At 44.4% G+C, this 18,625-nt stretch overlaps 1 protein-coding gene across 1 annotated transcript; it reads right to left on the bottom strand.

The window, feature by feature from the left end:
* Positions 1-423: 423 nt before the first annotated feature.
* Positions 424-18,364, bottom strand: LOC139452817 (3'-5' exoribonuclease 1-like). Its single transcript, XM_071234441.1, has 7 exons — positions 18,230-18,364; positions 13,206-13,381; positions 11,998-12,208; positions 11,273-11,356; positions 4,346-4,455; positions 2,883-2,984; positions 424-1,256 (listed from the first exon to the last, which is right to left on the bottom strand). The coding sequence occupies exons 1-7, from the start codon at positions 18,347-18,349 to the stop codon at positions 827-829; spliced, it is 1,233 nt and encodes a 410-aa protein (XP_071090542.1). The 5' UTR covers positions 18,350-18,364; the 3' UTR covers positions 424-826.
* Positions 18,365-18,625: the final 261 nt, after the last annotated feature.

Here is an 18,625-nt window from a genome sequence, read left to right as displayed (position 1 = left end):
ATCCAATCAGCTCAGTAGAAGCAATGATGACATCATCCAATCAGCTTAGTAGAAGCAATGACGACGTCATCCAATCAGCTTAGTAGAAGCAATAAGGACATCATCCAATCAGCTCAGTAGAAGAAATGAGAACGTCAGCCAATCAGCTCAGCAGAAGTTATGAGGACGTCAGCCAATCAGCTCAGTAGAAGCAATGACGACATCATCCAATCAGCTCAGTAGAAGTGGTGAGGACGTCAGCCAATCAGCATAGTAGAAGCAATGACGACATCATCCAATCAGCTTAGTAGAAGCAATGATGACATCATCCAATCAACTTAGTAGAAGCAATGATGACATCATCCAGTCAGCTTAGTAGAAGCAATGACGACGTCATCCAATCAGCTTAGTAGAAGCAATAAGGACATCATCCAATCAGCTCAGTAGAAGAAATGAGAATGTCAGCCAATCAGCTCAGCAGAAGTTATGAGGACGTCAGCCAATCAGCTCAGTAGAAGCAATGACGACATCATCCAATCAGCTCAGTAGAAGTGGTGAGGACGTCAGCCAATCAGCACAGTAGAAGCAATGACGACATCATCCAATCAGCTTAGTAGAAGCAATGATGACATCATCCAATCAGGTTAGTAGAAGCAATGATGACATCATCCAATCAGCTCAGTAGAAGTGGTGAGGACGTCAGCCAATCAGCACAGTAGAAGCAATAAGGACGTCATCCAATCAGCTTAGTAGAAGGAATATGGAGATCATCCAATCAGTGGAAAGTGTGTACCATAATGCACTTACAAAGGTCATGATGGACTGTATGGCCATAAGCTGGTGCCCGTTACGAAGACTGCAGTTTGTAGTAAGCCAGCAAATCTTCAATACCTTCATCTTGTTCGTCACACAGAGACAGCTTCTTAACACCACTCGATAATTCTGAATCCAACTTACTAGCCTTGACCTTTGCCTTGACCTCATCAGTGACCTTTGCACCATCTCCTGTTTCCAACTCGTCCTCTGAGCAGATATCTGACGGTATTGGGTTTGATGGGGACACATTTTCCACTTCGGCTGTTCTGTCTTTTCGACGGTTAGTGCTCTGTGTTAGATACTCATTAATTTTGAAAGTGACACCATCACTGAGAAGTCGCATGGCGATGCGTGCGATGTTCCTGGCATCATCCCGCCCACAATGAAGCTGACCTTCGAAGGACATACCAAGGCTGATGAGCATGGCCTCAATACCACATCGACGACACTGGTAGAAGTTGCTGGAAAAAGAAACACTTGCTCACATATTTCATTATTTTCACATAACTACACAATACATAAATATACATAATCTCCATCTTCCAACCTCCTGGGCCCCTTTCCACAAAGCAAATGTTGCACAAACACAATCGTAACTCCCATACTTTAACATAAGACTTACGATTGTCTTAGCGCTAAGATCGCTTTGTTGAGCGGGGCCCAGGTCTTCATCAGACACAATCTTTTGGTTTAGTACTAAATTACATGAGATACTAAAATTAATAGGAAATCATTTTTCTTGAAATACTGGTTTGAGAAGGGCGTCTCCCAAATTATAGACTTGGTCAAGGCCAATAAGGAGTTTCTGTCATATGAGGAATTTAATGATATGTATGGTATTTGTTCGTCCTATTTGGAGTTTTATGGTGTTGTTAGCAGTGTTAAACAATACCTTGGAGCTCTAAATTTAGCTAGAGTTCCAACAGATTCTGTGGAGGATCAGCGCTGTGTGGTAAAACTATTTGTAGTCCCAAGACCGGTTCAAAGCATATTTATTTTTCATTGGTTTCTACAGAAGTAAAAACTAAAGGGCAGGAAAAGTGGGAATTACTTTTTGAAAACTTAAATTGCAACAATATTTGTAATAAAATCTTCAGTACAACACAGGATGTCAAACTGCGATGGTTTCAATACAAAATTACCCACAGAATTCTCACCACTAATACTTTTCTGTATTTACTCAATTATGCTCAGAATGATTTGTGCTCCTTCTGTCACAATGAAAAGGAAACAATTACTCACTTGTTTTGGGAATGTGATGTAATAAAACGATTTTGGGATGAAGTGTCAGTGTGGACAGACCAGTGCTTTCATGTTTATGATATGACATTTTGTGCAGAATTGATACTTCTTGGAGTTAAAGAGAACATAAAAACAGATAAAGTGTTTGATTTACTTTTACTAATTGCAAAATACAATATTTATAGATGCAAATTCCAAAATACAAAACCTTATTTTCATGTTTATAAAAAGGAAGCTTTTTCACGATACAACATTGAAAATTATTGCTTTCAAGACAGGTAATCAACAGAAATTCTATGGACCTTGGATGCTGTATCATCAACTTTTCGAAAATGAGGAGCAGCTTTCAATTTAATTTTAGTTTTGTACTTAAGATTTTAATGTTTGAGACCATGTACTTTCATAAACTGCAATATGATATATAAACAAGAGTGAATGTGTGAGTGAGAAGTATATTATTTTCGGTAAAAACAACAACAAAGTAAGATGTACTGATAAGTTGTGCTTTATGTCATGGGCTTTCTGCTTTATGTAACAGGTGACAGATGCGTCTCTCTAAAAACAATAAAAGAACAACAAATACACTGACCACTGATATGATGTGTGTTTTTTAACGCCTCACTCAGCAATATTCCAGCTATATGACAGCAATCTGTAAATAATACGGGATACGATGGCATGCATCAACCAAGTCAGCAAGCCAGACCACCCGACCCCGTTAGTCGCCTCTTACAACAAGCATAGTCGCCTTTTACGGCAAGCATGGGTTGCTGAAGACCTATTCTACCCTATTCTACCCTATTCTACTATTCTGGGTGACTATGTCACATGGCCATCTATGTTACCTGTAGACTTTCCTGATGTTCACCCACTTGCGAGCCCAGCGTGGGAAGTCCAGGCCACTGAACTGACACTGCATGTGGAGGAACCGGCTCATGTCCCAGGGACTGCAATCAATGTCACCATCATGATTTAAAGTCGGGAACATACACATGACATCAGCCATATCACTGCAATAATTTGGGCAATGAAGACCTGGTCTTATGCATGCCAAACACGGCCCCACTCCACAGACTGCAATTAGCACTACAATGATTGTAAGCCTATGTTACAGTTACCATAACGTACAATCATCATAGCACTGTGAATGCATTGTGAAATGGGCCCTAATGCTTTAACCACTAGCAAGGTTGACACCAAATTTCACTTATTGAATGCCTCCATTTTAAGACCCAATACACAAATAAATCATCTAAGTCCACACACCAGGGTTTCAAAATTATTTAATCATTATTCTGTAGACTAATACTCATTATTAGTGAGAAAAATCATTACCATATCTCCATGTCAGAATGATGAGACCTGATTGTTTCACTTGATATTTGATAAAATAATATGTATCCTGCCTGAGTGGGAGAATAAATCCCTTATACCCCGCCAAGAAGAGGACTGGCTTCACATGGATTTTGGAGCGGCAGAATAAATCCCTTATACCCTGCTTCGAAGCACAATGTTGTACACTTTTTCAATGTCAGTGTAAGTTACTTGACATAGCACAAGTTAACCTCCACTCAATCGAACAGCTGTTGTGAATTTGTCGTAATTCTTTTACAATGGCAGATTAAAAGATGTGGGTAAGAGAAATTTGTTGTAGCAGTATCACTCGGGGGACACATGGTTTTATGCATCATTTATTATTTACAGACTGCCATCATATAGCTGGAATATTGCTGAGTGTGGCATTGAACAAGAAATAAACAAACAAATCTTACAGGGGATGATGTCACACAAACATTAAGGTCATAGTTGAGAGTTCATCTTAGTTGGAGGTCATCAAATGACAATTCAAACTCCATAAAAATTGTGAGTAATCATTTCAGTCTTGATCACTATTATACCTTGAATCACGAGTGAGTGAGTGAGTGAGTGAGTGAGTGAGTGAGTGAGTGAGTGAGTGAGTGAGTGAGTGAGTGAGTGAGTGAGTGAGTGAGTGAGTGAGTGAGTGGTTCATATTGAGTATATTTTAGCAAGATTCCAGGAATATCACGACAGGGATACTAGAAATGGGCACACGTTGTTCCACCGTGAGGAACAAACCAAGGCATTCGCTATAATGTGAGAACGCTTTAACCACTAAGCTACCCCAAAGTCCCAGATGTGTGAGCATAACCTTAAGCTGTCAAGTCAACTCAGAGAGTGAGTGAATGTTGGTTAATGCCACCATGGTCACAAAGTCCGACCACCCAATGCGTTCGGTTGACTCTATCAACAAGAATAAGTTACTGGAAGAGGTAGATATCACACCCACCCGTCTGTGACGATGGCGAATGAGTGTCCGTCTCCTAGATGGTGAGCCTGCATCCATTCTGAGAAAGATGTCAGAACCTGTGGGAATTCTGGTGCAGCAGCCACTTTAGTCTGAAGTACAACACAACTGTTCATAGTTACCTGTGTGAATGTAGGAAGTAGGACAAGTTACCTGTGTGAATGTAGGAAGTAGGACAAGTTTAGTAAAATCTAAATATTTTTTACATTTGTATACTTATCCTGCATTACTCCGTATTGCATTTACTGCTGTCTTTGACAGAGTGACGAACTGTGTGAGATCCAGCTGCTGAAGAAAGTTGTCCCAACCAGCTCAGGAGGCAGCGCCCTCTCACAGTCGGCACGTGACCCGGAAGTCATGACGTCACACAAAAACACATAACTGCTTTAAACATAACATCTGAAACTTCGTGGGGAGGTAGCGTAGCGAAAGGGAGGGCACTTAGACTTCGTAATGCAGGATAAGTATACAAATGTAAAAAATATTTAGATTTTACTAAATTTTTTAACTTATCCTGCATTACTCCGTATTGCATCTTTATCAGACGGCATGGCCGGTGGGCATACCTGCAGATGTGAACCATATTAAACCCTCGTCTAGGTCCGATGAATCCGCACCGCATACAAGTGATGACCGGAACATCTACGACCATTCCTGTCTTCAGGAAACAAGAGTCGATGCAAAAACGAAACGCCCGAATAGGTAACCGAAATACAATGAGGCGTGTTGCCAAAATATATAACTTACCGAAGAGCGAAAGCGAAACGCAGTAGAGCCCTCTAATCTGAGGCGATAAACACCAGAGAGTTCGACGGGCCCCGCTCGGGGAATCGAAGAATCAGCGGCGTCGGCGGCAAAATTTACGACCAATCCCAAGAGCGAATGCGAAACGCAGGAGAGCCCTCTAGGCTGGAGGCAAGGAACACCGGTGAGGTCGACGGGCACCGCTCAGGTATCAGAGAAGCGTTGGCGTCGGCGCCGGTGTCCACATCTACTACCATTCCTGTCGTCAGGAAACGAGAGTTGATGCAAAAAGTAAAACCCGGATAGGTGACAGCAATAGAATGAGTCGGGTAACCCAAAACTAAAACTGACCTAAGAGCGAATGCGGAACGCAAGAGATCCGTCTCGTCTGGGGTGATAAACACCAGAGAGGTCGACGGGCCCCGCTCAGGGTATCGGAGAATCAGTGGCGTCGGAGATAGATGACCTGTTGGGCTACAACCAGGGACCAAAACTGTGAACGCCGGCGACAACTTTCAAGGCTACATCACGGAAGTAGTGGTTGGTGAAGGCGGTGTCCGATCGCCACGAACAGGCTTCCCTGAACGACTGGATGGAACAGTATACCGTGAAGAACCAGTGTAAATACGATCGCCCTGATCTCATTTTATTTCAGGTGATAGCCTTTGGGGGGAGGGTCCAATCCGGCGGCTCATAAGCTTTAAGGATGACCGTCCGGAGCCACAGGGAAAAGTATTCCGGCTGACCAACGACTGCGACGAAGGGGAGACCGGCAGAAAAAGGTGTTTCCTAGACTTGCGGCAGTCTTTAGATCGTAGAATAACCTTCAGTGCCCTTACTGAGCATAATGACGCTCATCCTCATCCTCGGCACCCACACTGGACGAGGGGGGAGGGGACAAGGAATGATCTATCAGGCTGTCCTGGGAGTTGAGTCTTTACGCTGACGTCCCAGTACGGTCCATGATGAACGGCGCCCTGGGTACCGCATTCGAACCGGGCACGGGAGACGTCGAGGGCGTGCTGTACATGGACTCGAGCGGCAGTAGTCAAAACCAGTAGAAATACCCGTCTTCTACTTAAGGTCGTAGAAGGAAGACGAGGGGAGTGGTTCGAAGGGCGTTGAAGACCACATTCAGATCCAACGCAGGCGGTCCGAACTTGGCCTTCAGGTCTTCAAGACTGAACGAGCGCAGCCAGGCCCGTAGGTCGGGAATTTTCGTCTTTCTCCGATCGTCCGAGATGGCCAGAACGGAGTAGATGGCGACCAGGTGTGTGGGGGTGGTAAGCCCTTCAACCGACGGGTGCTACGCAAGTACAGAAGGAACTGATCCAGGATCTGCGGTGACGCTGTCATCGGATCCTGGTGTTTGTCAGAACAAAATGCCTGGAACAAGCATCATTTATCAGCATACAGTCCCCCTGTAGATGGACGGTGGGCTGAAGCAATAGCCTTGGTCGCTATAGCCGAATAGCCCTTGGCTTTCTGCAGGTGTGTCAGGCGTGCAGACGATAACATGCAGGTATGAGGGTGTGGCAACAGACCGTGTGGATGGAGCAGAAGGTTGGACCACACCGGAAGTTCCAGGGGTTGTCTCTGGGTATGTTTCGGAGGTCGATAACCCAACTTCTGGCTGACCAATAAGGCGAGACCAAAGTCAATGGCAGGGGTCGAGTGGCCTGGATCTCTGAAGAACCATGGGAGGGAGAACCGGAGTCGGAAAAGCGTACACGCGTAATCCTTCTCAGGAACGATGGAAGGCTTCGACTTCCACAGCGGTCGTATCCGGCACAGGTGGAATGGAAGACGACAGCTGGCCACATTCAGATATGAGGCAAACAGATCTAGGGTTGGGGTGTCGACCGTTTGACATATTCTGGCCCGAGGCGCCGGAGAGCTTGAGGCGCCTGGAACGCCGAAGATGGTGATTCTCGGGGGCGCCGGTCGAGTTTGTAGCGCCGGGAGAGGGGCGAGTACTCTGGGTCCGCAAACACCACACTACGGTGACGTCGTCAGTGGACACGATCAACAGGGCGTGACCGAGAAAGCACTGTCAGCAAGCGACGTCCTGGATAAGCCTTTATCTCGAGGCTGTTGCTGTGCCAATGGTGTTGATCTCTGGATCACAGGTGGTCACAATGTGGGCTGGTGTGGGCCACTAGCCACTGACAAGGTGGCAGGGGAGGTAGTCAGCAACAGGGGTCTGCGATTGCGTACCGTCGGTACGATTCGGAAAAAGGTGTGATAGCCTGCGAGCCAACCTCAAGTAGACGAAGTAAACCAGCTTCACAATCGACCGCCGGGGCATCGACGTAACCGGGTAGTAGGAAGTCGAGGCAATATGGCCATTGCACGAAGTAATGAGATCGTTTTCATCCCTGAAGCGGCGTATAAGTACTCCTGTTCTTATATCGAGGTGACGATGGAGGACGACAACACGATACGAGGCAGGTATGCAACAGGGGTCAGTGGGACGGCCGAGGGACTTTAAGTATCAAATCGACACTGTGTCCGGTAGTCAAGGCGGAAGATAGGAAGGTGTCGTAGTCGAAAAGATCAAACCGGACGAAGGAAGGCGATCTTTTCCATCCCTTGAACGCCTATAGGCGCTATCGTTCTTACAGCGAAGGGTTGATGAAACAAGGTTCCTCGTGACAGCCGTGTTGGTAGAGGAGGTCTATTGTTTCCAACATCCGTACATGGATGGACTGCGACAGGCGCCTGGTTGAGTGGTAGCACCAAGCGTACAGTTAGACATGGAAACCAATCTGTAGAAATACATGGCACCCCTTGCCATGGTAAGTTGACCTAATTCCGGTCGGAGTTGTTGACAGTCCGAGTACTTGACACGTGACATGTAAATCACACTGCGCAGTAGCCGAGAAAACCGCCTTGGAGTCGGAACTGAGGTGCAAACTCCACACACAGACAATCCTCAATGAACTGCGTGAGAGGCGATCAAGTGGTGTACCCGAGTTTTGCGATAAAACACGGAACCCCATGGGCGTCGTGGAAAACCCGGTGAGCGCCGAGGAAGAGTCTCTTTCAGGAGCGCTGGCGCTAGGGTAGGGTAGAACAGCGTTGGTGTCGGCGATGTCGACGAAGTAAACTCTTTGTAAGTGGATGTCGTCGTCGAATCTGATACAGACGCTGTTCACATGACGCTCTGTTTCGATGGAAACCCGCAGGTCATCTCTCCGGAATCATAGCGCTTTAAACGACGGGATTATGGATAACGTCTCAGTGGGCAAGTTGAATCAGACCAACTGTTTATTGGTTGAAAAGATTCCACCCAGGAAGTAGAACGATAGTCACGATCCCGAAGACCGACGGGAGAGTAGCGACAGGAGCGGCGACAGTTGTTTCACCATGCTTCTCCGTGTGACGAGTTATGAGACGGCAGCAAGAGAAGAGGGCAGCAAGAGAAGAGGGCAGTGGCGCCGGGGAGGCGATTGCCGATGGTGCCCCTTAAGCCGCAGTAGAAGATCGGATAGTCGGCTCGTTGATCTGAGCTTGATAAAGCTTGTTGATCTGGGCGCCGGAGGTCATCTTAGGCGCCGGATATATCATAGGCGCTTCTTCCGTAACTCTTGAGGCGCCGGAGTAGTCAGAGGCGCCAGAGACATTAGAGGCGTCGAAGATCATGAGATCAAAGACCTTAGAGGCGCCGGGAGCGCCGAAGACATCAGAGGATGCGGAGGCGCCGGAGCGCGGAGACATCAGAGGCGCCGGGAATTCACGAGGCGCCGAGACATCAGAGGCGCCGGGAGCGCACGAGGCGCCGAGACATCAGAGGCGCCGGGAGCGCACGAGGCGCCGAGACATCTGAGGCGCCGGAGGCGCCGGGAGCGCCGGGACATCAGAGGCGCCGGAGGCGCCGAGACATCGGAGGCGCCGGAGGCGCGGGGAGCGCACGAGGCGCCGAGACATCAGAGGCGCCGGGAGCGCCGGGAGCGCACGAGGCGCCGGGAGCGCCGGGACATCAGAGGCGCCGGAGGCGCCGAGACATCAGAGGCGCCGGAGGCGCCGGGAGCGCACGAGGCGCCGAGACATCAGAGGCGCCGGGAGCGCCGGGAGCGCCGAGACATCGGAGGCGCCGGGAGCGCACGAGGCGCCGAGACATCAGAGGCGCCGGAGGCGCCGGAGGCGCCGGGAGCGCCGGGAGCGCCGGAGGCGCCGGGAGCGCACGAGGCGCCGAGACATCAGAGGCGCCGGAGGCGCCGGGAGCGCCGGGAGCGCCGGAGGCGCCGGGAGCGCACGAGGCGCCGAGACATCGGAGGCGCCGGGAGCGCCGGGAGCGCCGGGAGCGCCGGGACATCAGAGGCGCCGGAGGCGCCGGGGGCGCCGGAGACATCAGCGTTGATGTGGTGGTGTTGGAGACCGTGAACGGTCGTATGTCGTGCCAGGGGAGGCAGACTCTACGTTGGGAGCGCTGGAGCCGCCGGTGGAGTAGGAGACCGTGAACGGTCGTATGTCGTGCCATGGGAGGCAGACTCTACGTTGGGAGCCGCCGTTGGTGCTGGGAGCACTGCGAAGCTCCGCTGAGCGCTGCTGCCGTCAACGTAGGTGGGGGTCGACGAGCACGTTGAGCGAGGTGTGTCCTGGATACTCGCATGAGCTGAAGGATCACAGCGACGAATGACTGCAACATCGGCACTGCCTTGTGAAAGTACAGGGCGTCGTACAATCACGGCAGAAAGGGGCGGCCCCGACCAGATTTGTTCCCGCGGCAACAAGTGCAGCGAGGCAGAAAATCTGGAATTTAAGCAAAACATAACTATGTGGCAAAGCCACAAAGTGCGGGAAGCATAATGTGATTCAGAAACTTTGTATTTCAATGAAGTTTATGAGATCAAACAATGACGCTAAAAGGTAGCGAAAAAGCATAGCTTTAAGCAAACACATAACCATGTGGCCAATCATAAAGTATGGGAAGCATAATGTGATTCAGAAACTTTGTATTTCAATGAAGTTTATGAGATCAAACAATGACGCTAAAAGGTAGCGAAAAAGCATAGCTTTAAGCAAACACATAACCATGTGCAGACACGTAACCATGTGGCAAAACCACAGAGTACGGGAGACATAATGAAACTCAAAAACTTCGTATTATATTGAAGTTTATGAGAAGAAACAATTACGCTGAGAGGTAGCGAAAAGGCAAGGCTTTAAGCACACCAAAACAACATACATAAATGTAATGTATTACCCAAGCCAAAGAGAGAATTCAAAACGCAGAACACGACATTACGTGGCCACGTGGTGAATGGCCAAAATGGCGGGAAAGAAAACAAAATGGCGGGAACAACATTGCGCCCGTAAATTACTGTGACGTGAGCCACAGACGAGCGATAAACGTTACAATTTACGAATGGGAAGACCCTAAGGTCACGGCCCATAACAGGTAACAATGTAGCAGCATATAATGAATGTAGAAACACGCAAAATATAAAAAACAAATAATAAGCTTTAATTTCCACAAGGGATACACAGTACGTCCGTCCGTGGAGGTGACAAAGCAGTTATGTGTTTTTGTGTGACGTCATGACTTCCGGGTCACGTGCCGACTGTGAGAGGGCGCTGCCTCCTGAGCTGGTTGGGACAACTTTCTTCAGCAGCTGGATCTCACACAGTTCGTCACTCTGTCAAAGACAGCAGTAAATGCAATACGGAGTAATGCAGGATAAGTTAAAAAATTACCTGTGTGAATGTAGGAAGTAGGACAAGTTACCTGTGTGAATGTAGGAAGTAGGACAAGTTACCTGTGTGAATGTGGGAAGTAGGACAAGTTACCTGTGTGAATGTAGGAAGTAGGACAAGTTACCTGTGCGAATGTAGGAAGTAGGACAAGTTACCTGTGCGAATGTAGGAAGTAGGACAAGTTACCTGTGCGAATGTAGGAAGTAGGACAAGTTACCTGTGTGAATGTAGGAAGTAGGACAAGTTACCTGTGTGAATGTAGGAAGTAGGACAAGTTACCTGTGTGAATGTAGGAAGTAGGACAAGTTACCTGTGTGAATGTAGGAAGTAGGACAAGTTACCTGTGTGAATGTAGGAAGTAGGACAAGTTACCTGTGTGAATGTAGGAAGTAGGACAAGTTACCTGTGTGAATGTAGGAAGTAGGACAAGTTACCTGTGTGAATGTAGGACGTAGGACAAGTTACCTGTGTGATGCCTGTCAGCTGGACACAGAAGTCCGTCAGCCGGGGATTCAACACAGGCTTGCAGTAGGAGTGAAACTCATCGGCCTGACAACAAATATCACCCATATAAAGTTTGTTTGTTTGTTGTTTTTAATGCTGCTCTCAGCAATATTCCAGCTGTATAGCAGCGGTCTGTAAATAATCATATCTTGACCACACAATCCAGTGATTGACATCATGAGCATCAATCTACACAAGTGGGACATGATGACATGCATCAACCAAGTCAGCGAGCCTGACTTCCCGATCCCGTTAGTCACCTCTTACGACAAGCATGGGTTGCTGATGACGAATTCTAACCCGGATACAAGATTCGCTCACCATATATCAAATATTATCTATCAAAAAAGTGTCTCACAGTCCACAACAGAAACATGTTCAAGGTTGAAATGTCTTGCTTAAACTCTAAAATTACAAGGATCAAATCTAATCAATGCATGACCACCATTTCTTACAGAAAGCAGCCTATGCAGTCAACTAAAATTATGGTTTTATGAAAAATGTGAATCGCATCATATATCCTAATAATGCAATATCTAAATCTGAATAGAACATTTTCACATCTTAACAAGTTTAACAAGAAAACTTTTCATTCCTAATATTTAACCCAGACATTCATCCACTCAGAAACCCCCCACGTAACCCTGTTCTATAATAACAGGTAGCCATCGGTTATCCCAACTCACAATGGTCATCTCGGCTACATCGACCAGTATGGCCGGGAACTCGATGATCTCATGCTGGTAGTCGTCCACCTCCCTCTCACACGTGGCCTCGAAGTCAATGACAACAAGGTAGTCGTACTTGGTGCTGCCTGGGGTCTTGATGCGCGCCTTCATCAGCTTTTGCTTCTTGTAGAAATTCTTTAATCGGCGTTTCAGAACTTCCTTCACCCCGCTGCAACACAGCAAACATATAAGTTTTGATTGTTTGAAGTTTAACGACGCAATATTCCAATACGCCATCACCCAGTTGCCTCACGACCATCTTCCTGAGGCAAGGGAGTTAACTGACTATAAAAGTCCAGTTTCCATCCTTGCCAAACTTGGCTGGAATTTCTGGACTTGATCGTAGCGCAACCAGTGGCTATTATGAGTTATGTCCCTTTTATGCCCCTCCTATTGATCATTCAGATTCCACCTCTAATATCACTTGCATTTGCTTCAAACAAAATGGTGGCACCCAGCCAAGATGATCTGATCGATAATCAAAATCTATATCGTGATAAAATGGGTCTTACTTTTAAGTCCATTAAATCAGGTTAGCACCGTGATTAAAAACATGAAATGATTTAGGAAATGTTAATGCCAAGTTGGCGGTACACATGTTTAGCAAATCCTACAATCGACTGAAATCTACACGGCAGTTATCATGGTTATGAATCTGATGTCAATTTTGCTACACAATTTTGATTGGACAATGCATAGGCTTGTTAGTCCAGCCAATATAACTCCATAATCCCAGCCTCGTTCAAGCCTCAAGTTGTTTTTGAAGAAAGCCATCTTCTAGAGAGTGTTGGGCTTTCCATCCACATTATGCTGATGCACAGAGATATAATTGAAATACTGTTGTCTCTCACTCAAAAGAACCAGGGCCATTGGTGTGATGAGTGAAAACTTTAACTACAAGACTACGTATACCCCACCACGCCAGTTGTCCTCCGCAATACTGACATACTTAGTATCAGTGGGGGTGAGTGAGTGGGTATGGTTTTACGCCGCTTTTAGCAATATTCCAGCAATATTTCAGCAATATCACAGCGGGGGGGGACACTAGAAATGGGCTTCACACATTGTACCCATGTCGGGAATCGAACCCGGGTCTTCGGCGTGACACTGGGCTACCCGACCGCCCCTACATTGTATCAAAGAAAAGGCAACTAATCACGACTTACTTGGTGTCTAGTTTGAGTGCTGTCAGTTTTGCTTTCAGTTGGTCTTTTGTCATCTTGTTAATCTCTCCATTCAGCCGAGCCAGCTTCTTGTACACTGGATCCGAAAACTCTCCCACACTTGCGACATCCTTCCTGGACTTAGAATGATCAGTTGTTGCCCTCTGTAGTACTGGATACTAAAGTATCATGGTTATCACACATGTGTCAAGAAGGAATTCCATAAGAAATCTATATGTTATAACTACTAGAAGATGTCATCAGCCATTGGCAATTATCAGTCTTTAATTGTAGCGTAGCGAAACGGAATACATTTTGTAGCAAATTTCAATGTAAATTTTACATAGGGAAAAGCGTGTTATATTTAATTTCTGGTGGTTTTGCAATGAAAACTGTTTGGGATTATCTGCCCCTGGGCAGAGGTGAAGGTTGGAGAGAATAAAAATGGCGATAAGAAAATGACTTCTGCGTTTAATTTCCGTGGTAACAAGAAATATATTGTTCACAAGAAGACAGGTCCCACAACGGAGCATTATCAAAACTATTTTCAATGTGTAAGATTCTTCACTTTGATAGTGACGTGTCACATCCCATCCATAATAATTACTGCCATCAGCATCATATCTAAAAATAGTCAGGTCAAAATAATATATTTGTATGTTTATATTCATCTGATAAGTTAATATAGTAGTCTCTGTGGTTCAAATATGTGAATGAGTTGGGTTTAACGCCACACTGAACAGTATTCCAATTCTGTTATGGCTTGACAGCTTAATATGGGTGAAAAACCCATAGGTATGCAGGTCTCAGGTGTTTACCACTTCGGTGAAACCCACGGGTATGGTGCTGACAAACCTAGAAATATAATCAGGTAGAAACGGGATTCAAACCCATGATCATATGTTTCATGAGTGCCTCTGCACACAGCACCCATGCTCCCCCGTTCAAATAACATTGGTAGTTAGGTCATTGAGTATGAGCACTAATCTTGCCTGAAGCTAACTTACAGGGGAAGCAATCCATAAAACATTATATATATCCCGAAAGTGATGACTTACCATTTATCTTCGCATATACTCAAAAATACATGTACACAGCAAACAAACTAACCATGCTAACATTCACCATGTTGCCTCGGTGATAGCTGTGTTGACTTTATCATGTTTATAGTGTATCATTCAGCCCTGTATGGATGAAAGGACAGATTCACAAAACGTTATACAACTTTAGAAGTCAGACAAATTCTGTATGAGGGTAAGCCAACTTATTGAGTGTACAGGACTCAAAATAAATGAATTGACTAGATCTCATCAGAAATCTTTAGCAATAGCTTGGTGTCAGAAATAACTGCCTGCCCACCTGCCCGTGACTGGTAACATTTATGTCAGGGCTTCATGAAATTTCCTCCACCTGCCTGACTGTCTGGCAGATATTTTTAGAACTGCTTCAGAGCTCCAGATAAGCTGCATATCTGTGTGAAATACGCACAAAAAAAGCAGAAATATGCAGTAAAATAAAATCCAAGTGTATCAAATACGCAACGAAAATTACAGATACACTACAAAAAAAAAATTGTGCGTATCATCAAAATAGTGTTAAGTAACCCTGCGTATTCGATTAGCAAATCAGCAACTTATTTTGAAATTATAAACGGGCATTCCGTCAACCTTGCCAAATACCACGATGACAGTTACATCATTTGCTATCACACTTTCTTGAGGAAGTATCGTGGTATTTTTGAGTCCTATAAAGCTTTTGTACCCACACGACACCAGTTTGCAGGGACTAGATGAATAGTGTTTTTAAATATTTAACTTAAATACCCACATGTGTAAAAACTAGTGGGTAACAGAAATTTGAATACCCAGATAGAATTACTGATACCCAATGATTTTAAAATGCATGGGTAAAATACCCACAACACCAAAAGCTTATCTGGAGCTCTTTGCTTACGTATTGAGTAACTCCTTGTAGATTCTCAAGTAACTGTTTGCATTACTTCAACAGAATGGAATCAAGATGCGATTTTTCTCTTACTTTTTTAGATTTTTCAACATTAATAACTTCTGAATGCGGGCAACTTTGAAAACACTCATGGGTCACCTGCCTGACCGTCTTGTTGTGTTTTCAAATTATTTCAAACACTGGCTTGGTATTCCCTCTGTTTCCTTGCGCTCTATATCGCTGCAGCAATTCTTATTTCCAGAAGCCGTCAAAGAGGCTGAATTGTTTATATTTTCCCCATGCAAACTATCATACAAAGTAGTGCCAGAGCCTCATGCTAATTCTACAATCTCACATTTTATGACATTTTACCATGTTTACATCACTATCAGAATAGTGCACATTTTTGCTTATGATGAAACATATGTTTACCTCTTATATTGAAAAGAGACATTTTTTTTAAATAGCAAGTGGCAAATAGAATCTGTTTATGTTCACCAACCAATCACATTCAAGTATTCTCAAACTTTGGTTGGAGTGACCAATGCAAAGGAAACTCATGAACATTTCGAAAACGGTATCAATATTGAGTAGTGCCTTGTCAGTTGAATGATAATGTTTAGTGTAGTGTAGTGAGTAGTACATTTTACCATGCACTTTTTCAGATCCAATTGACACTGTGGGGGCTGGACTCACTTCGTCGGCATACTGACTTGGCTTAATGGTCAATTAACTAATCAACGCTCTACCACTGGACCAAGAGTACCATCACATGTAATTAGTGCTTGTTTAACGGGTCATTAGCACCTCATTTACACGAATACGCAGTTAAGTAAACAATGAATTGCACATGCGTGTTACTGATGTTACACCCTCTCGATTCATCTTTTTGAGGAAGCCATGCCTGTCATTGCCCATCAAAACATATTATAACAGGCTACTGTAATAGAATTACCCTCATTGGATTTGGGGAAACACCGCGAAAAGGTAAGAATTTATGGCTAACTTTAGCCCTCACCAGGCTAACCCTTAGCATCAAATAGGGGTGTTGGATTTGAAAGGCATGTCAGCACCCAAAGACTGAAAAGGGGTGTTGGATTGCCAAGGCGTATCAGCCCCCTTAGACGAGTGTGAGTGCATTTTAGCATGAGCCACGGTAACGGTATAGCGCGTCGGTATTACGTGAACTTACTAATAGAGACTGGTTAATGTATGAAGTAGAATGACATGATTACGCGAGTTTGTGATTTGTATCTACAGAGGAAATGATGCTACATACTGCATGGTAAGTAGATGACACCTATATCCCAGTGTTATGGGTTTTCAGACACTTAAAGGGCAAGTTCACACGGAAATGAACCATTTTTTCTTGTACTTTTTCCACATTAAAAGTGTTAACATAGAAGTGTCATAGACAAAAATATGAAAACATCATATTTAATTAACATATTTTTTGCACTAAAACGATTTATATTTTTCACATTTACCAAGTGTTCTATTTCCATAACAAAAACACCATGGCTTATGCCCCTTGCAATATGACGTCATTGGTGCCAATTGATAAACATTATGACGTCATCATGCTTTGTTAGAGCCGCTTCACGTGGTGTAGGTACAGTTTTGTGATTCTAGCATCTCAGACACTTAAGAAACATTCCTATATATAGTATGACTCAATGTTATTGCGGGCTCTATATTATCGCAGTACCGTTAAACCTCGTAATCCACACCCCCTGTGGACTGTTTACTTATAAAATCTAACCATGATATTTCATCGCTTGATTGAATACAGGACTCGTTGCAGTATGTCACGGCGGCTACTCGTAGGTATACATTTTAACATTTTTATGATAGTTTCTAGAAGTTTTTCAAGTGGAATTACCCCTTCCTCTATTCGAAATTGGTTAGAAAAGAACCTGTTTCCTTAGCATGCTTAGACGAAGTCCCTTGACCCCCTACAAGGTTGTATGCATACTGAGTATGCATAATCCAAGTAATGTAGACCACATAATAAATGTGTATAACACCATAGGAATATTGCCATACCACAATAATATTGGGTTGCCCACCCTTGAGTCGCTAATGACAGGTACTTTGTTTACCAAATTCGGTACACAAAATCAGCATCACAAAAGTTGAACAAGAAACATTTTGCTGGTGACATATTTAATAGGTCAGTAAGTGTGCGCCATTACCATCAATTATATCGACAAATACCCTATTTTCGAAGAGCCATATTTGATATTTATTTGTCGCTACAACGAGAGGTGTGACGTCATGAAAACTGCCGCCTGGAGAGTGCACGAGTTTGGCCTGTCGATCAACATTGGGTTCGTGTGAAGTACTGTACACCTGACAAAACATTCCCTCGTCATTTAGAATATTGGTGTCCGTGTCATGATAAAAGGAAGAGTAAAATACTGTCAACACAAAATATTGATATCTCGTGAATAGGTTTCAAACTTTCAATTACTAATTGAGAAATGTGCGCCCAAACATGTCTGTTCATTCATGGGAACCCTGCTAAAGTATGATACCAATCAGGTGTTGAAGATAGGGGATGTCACTCGAGTGAATTGGAAGTTTACAGCCGAGGTAATGGAGGTCACGCCTTTCAGCAAGGATCGGTTTTCTTTCGGACTGTTGCTAAATTCTATTTTACTGAAGACATCACTTAATGGTATGAAGCAGAATTCGAGTTTTGATTCACTCATCCGTCAAAATATCAGCAATGCCATCTTAACAGTTCGAAATTAGGGTACGTCACGATAAATTAACTAAAGCGATAACATAGCGCACCGTCCTGATAGCAGTGGTGTCTTCAGACGAAAGTCAAATGAGGAAGAAAAATATATCATTAGTAAACATTTAATTGTTCTAAACCCATAACATCCAGTGGTAACAGAGTACTTTAATTAGAAACGTGCCGTTATTCTGTAAATAGAATGCACGTAACAGTAAACAACCTCTTCCTGAAAGCGCCGATGTGTGTTGTGCAATTGTTCAAGTTGTTGTGATCGAAATCTGGACGACATATGATCATTAAAGGTTTAAGACTTTTCAAAGCAAATATATGAACCTACATCAATATCCTTCTTGGTTATCGTAAAAGAACCACTTGTTTTCGCCTCTTCTTCCTCATTGTGCTCTCTTAACGGCTGATCACTCTTAGAGGAAAGTTTACTCTCCATTTCAGCTTCCATCGGCTGAACGGATAAAATACGGACACAATTTAAAAATTATTATTGAAAAGTAAACTCACCGAATAAACGGAATTCCAATTTATATACATACACCCTTAGCATTAAAATGGTCGTGGTGACGTTATCGTTTATTTAGAATACTGGTCACTATATTATATTACAGCACCTAAGGCCATTCACTATATTGGTTATTATGGTTAACATTAAATGTACTGGCTTTATTGGCGTTATTGCTTTCAGAGACATATACCGCCATATTGGTATATTACAAAGACC

This window comes from Haliotis cracherodii, unplaced genomic scaffold (genome assembly GCF_022045235.1).
Source record: "Haliotis cracherodii isolate W230 unplaced genomic scaffold, xgHalCrac1.p SCAF_9, whole genome shotgun sequence".
In the NCBI taxonomy this organism is placed as follows: domain Eukaryota; kingdom Metazoa; phylum Mollusca; class Gastropoda; order Lepetellida; family Haliotidae; genus Haliotis; species Haliotis cracherodii.
This window is presented reverse-complemented; position numbering and strand designations above follow the sequence as displayed.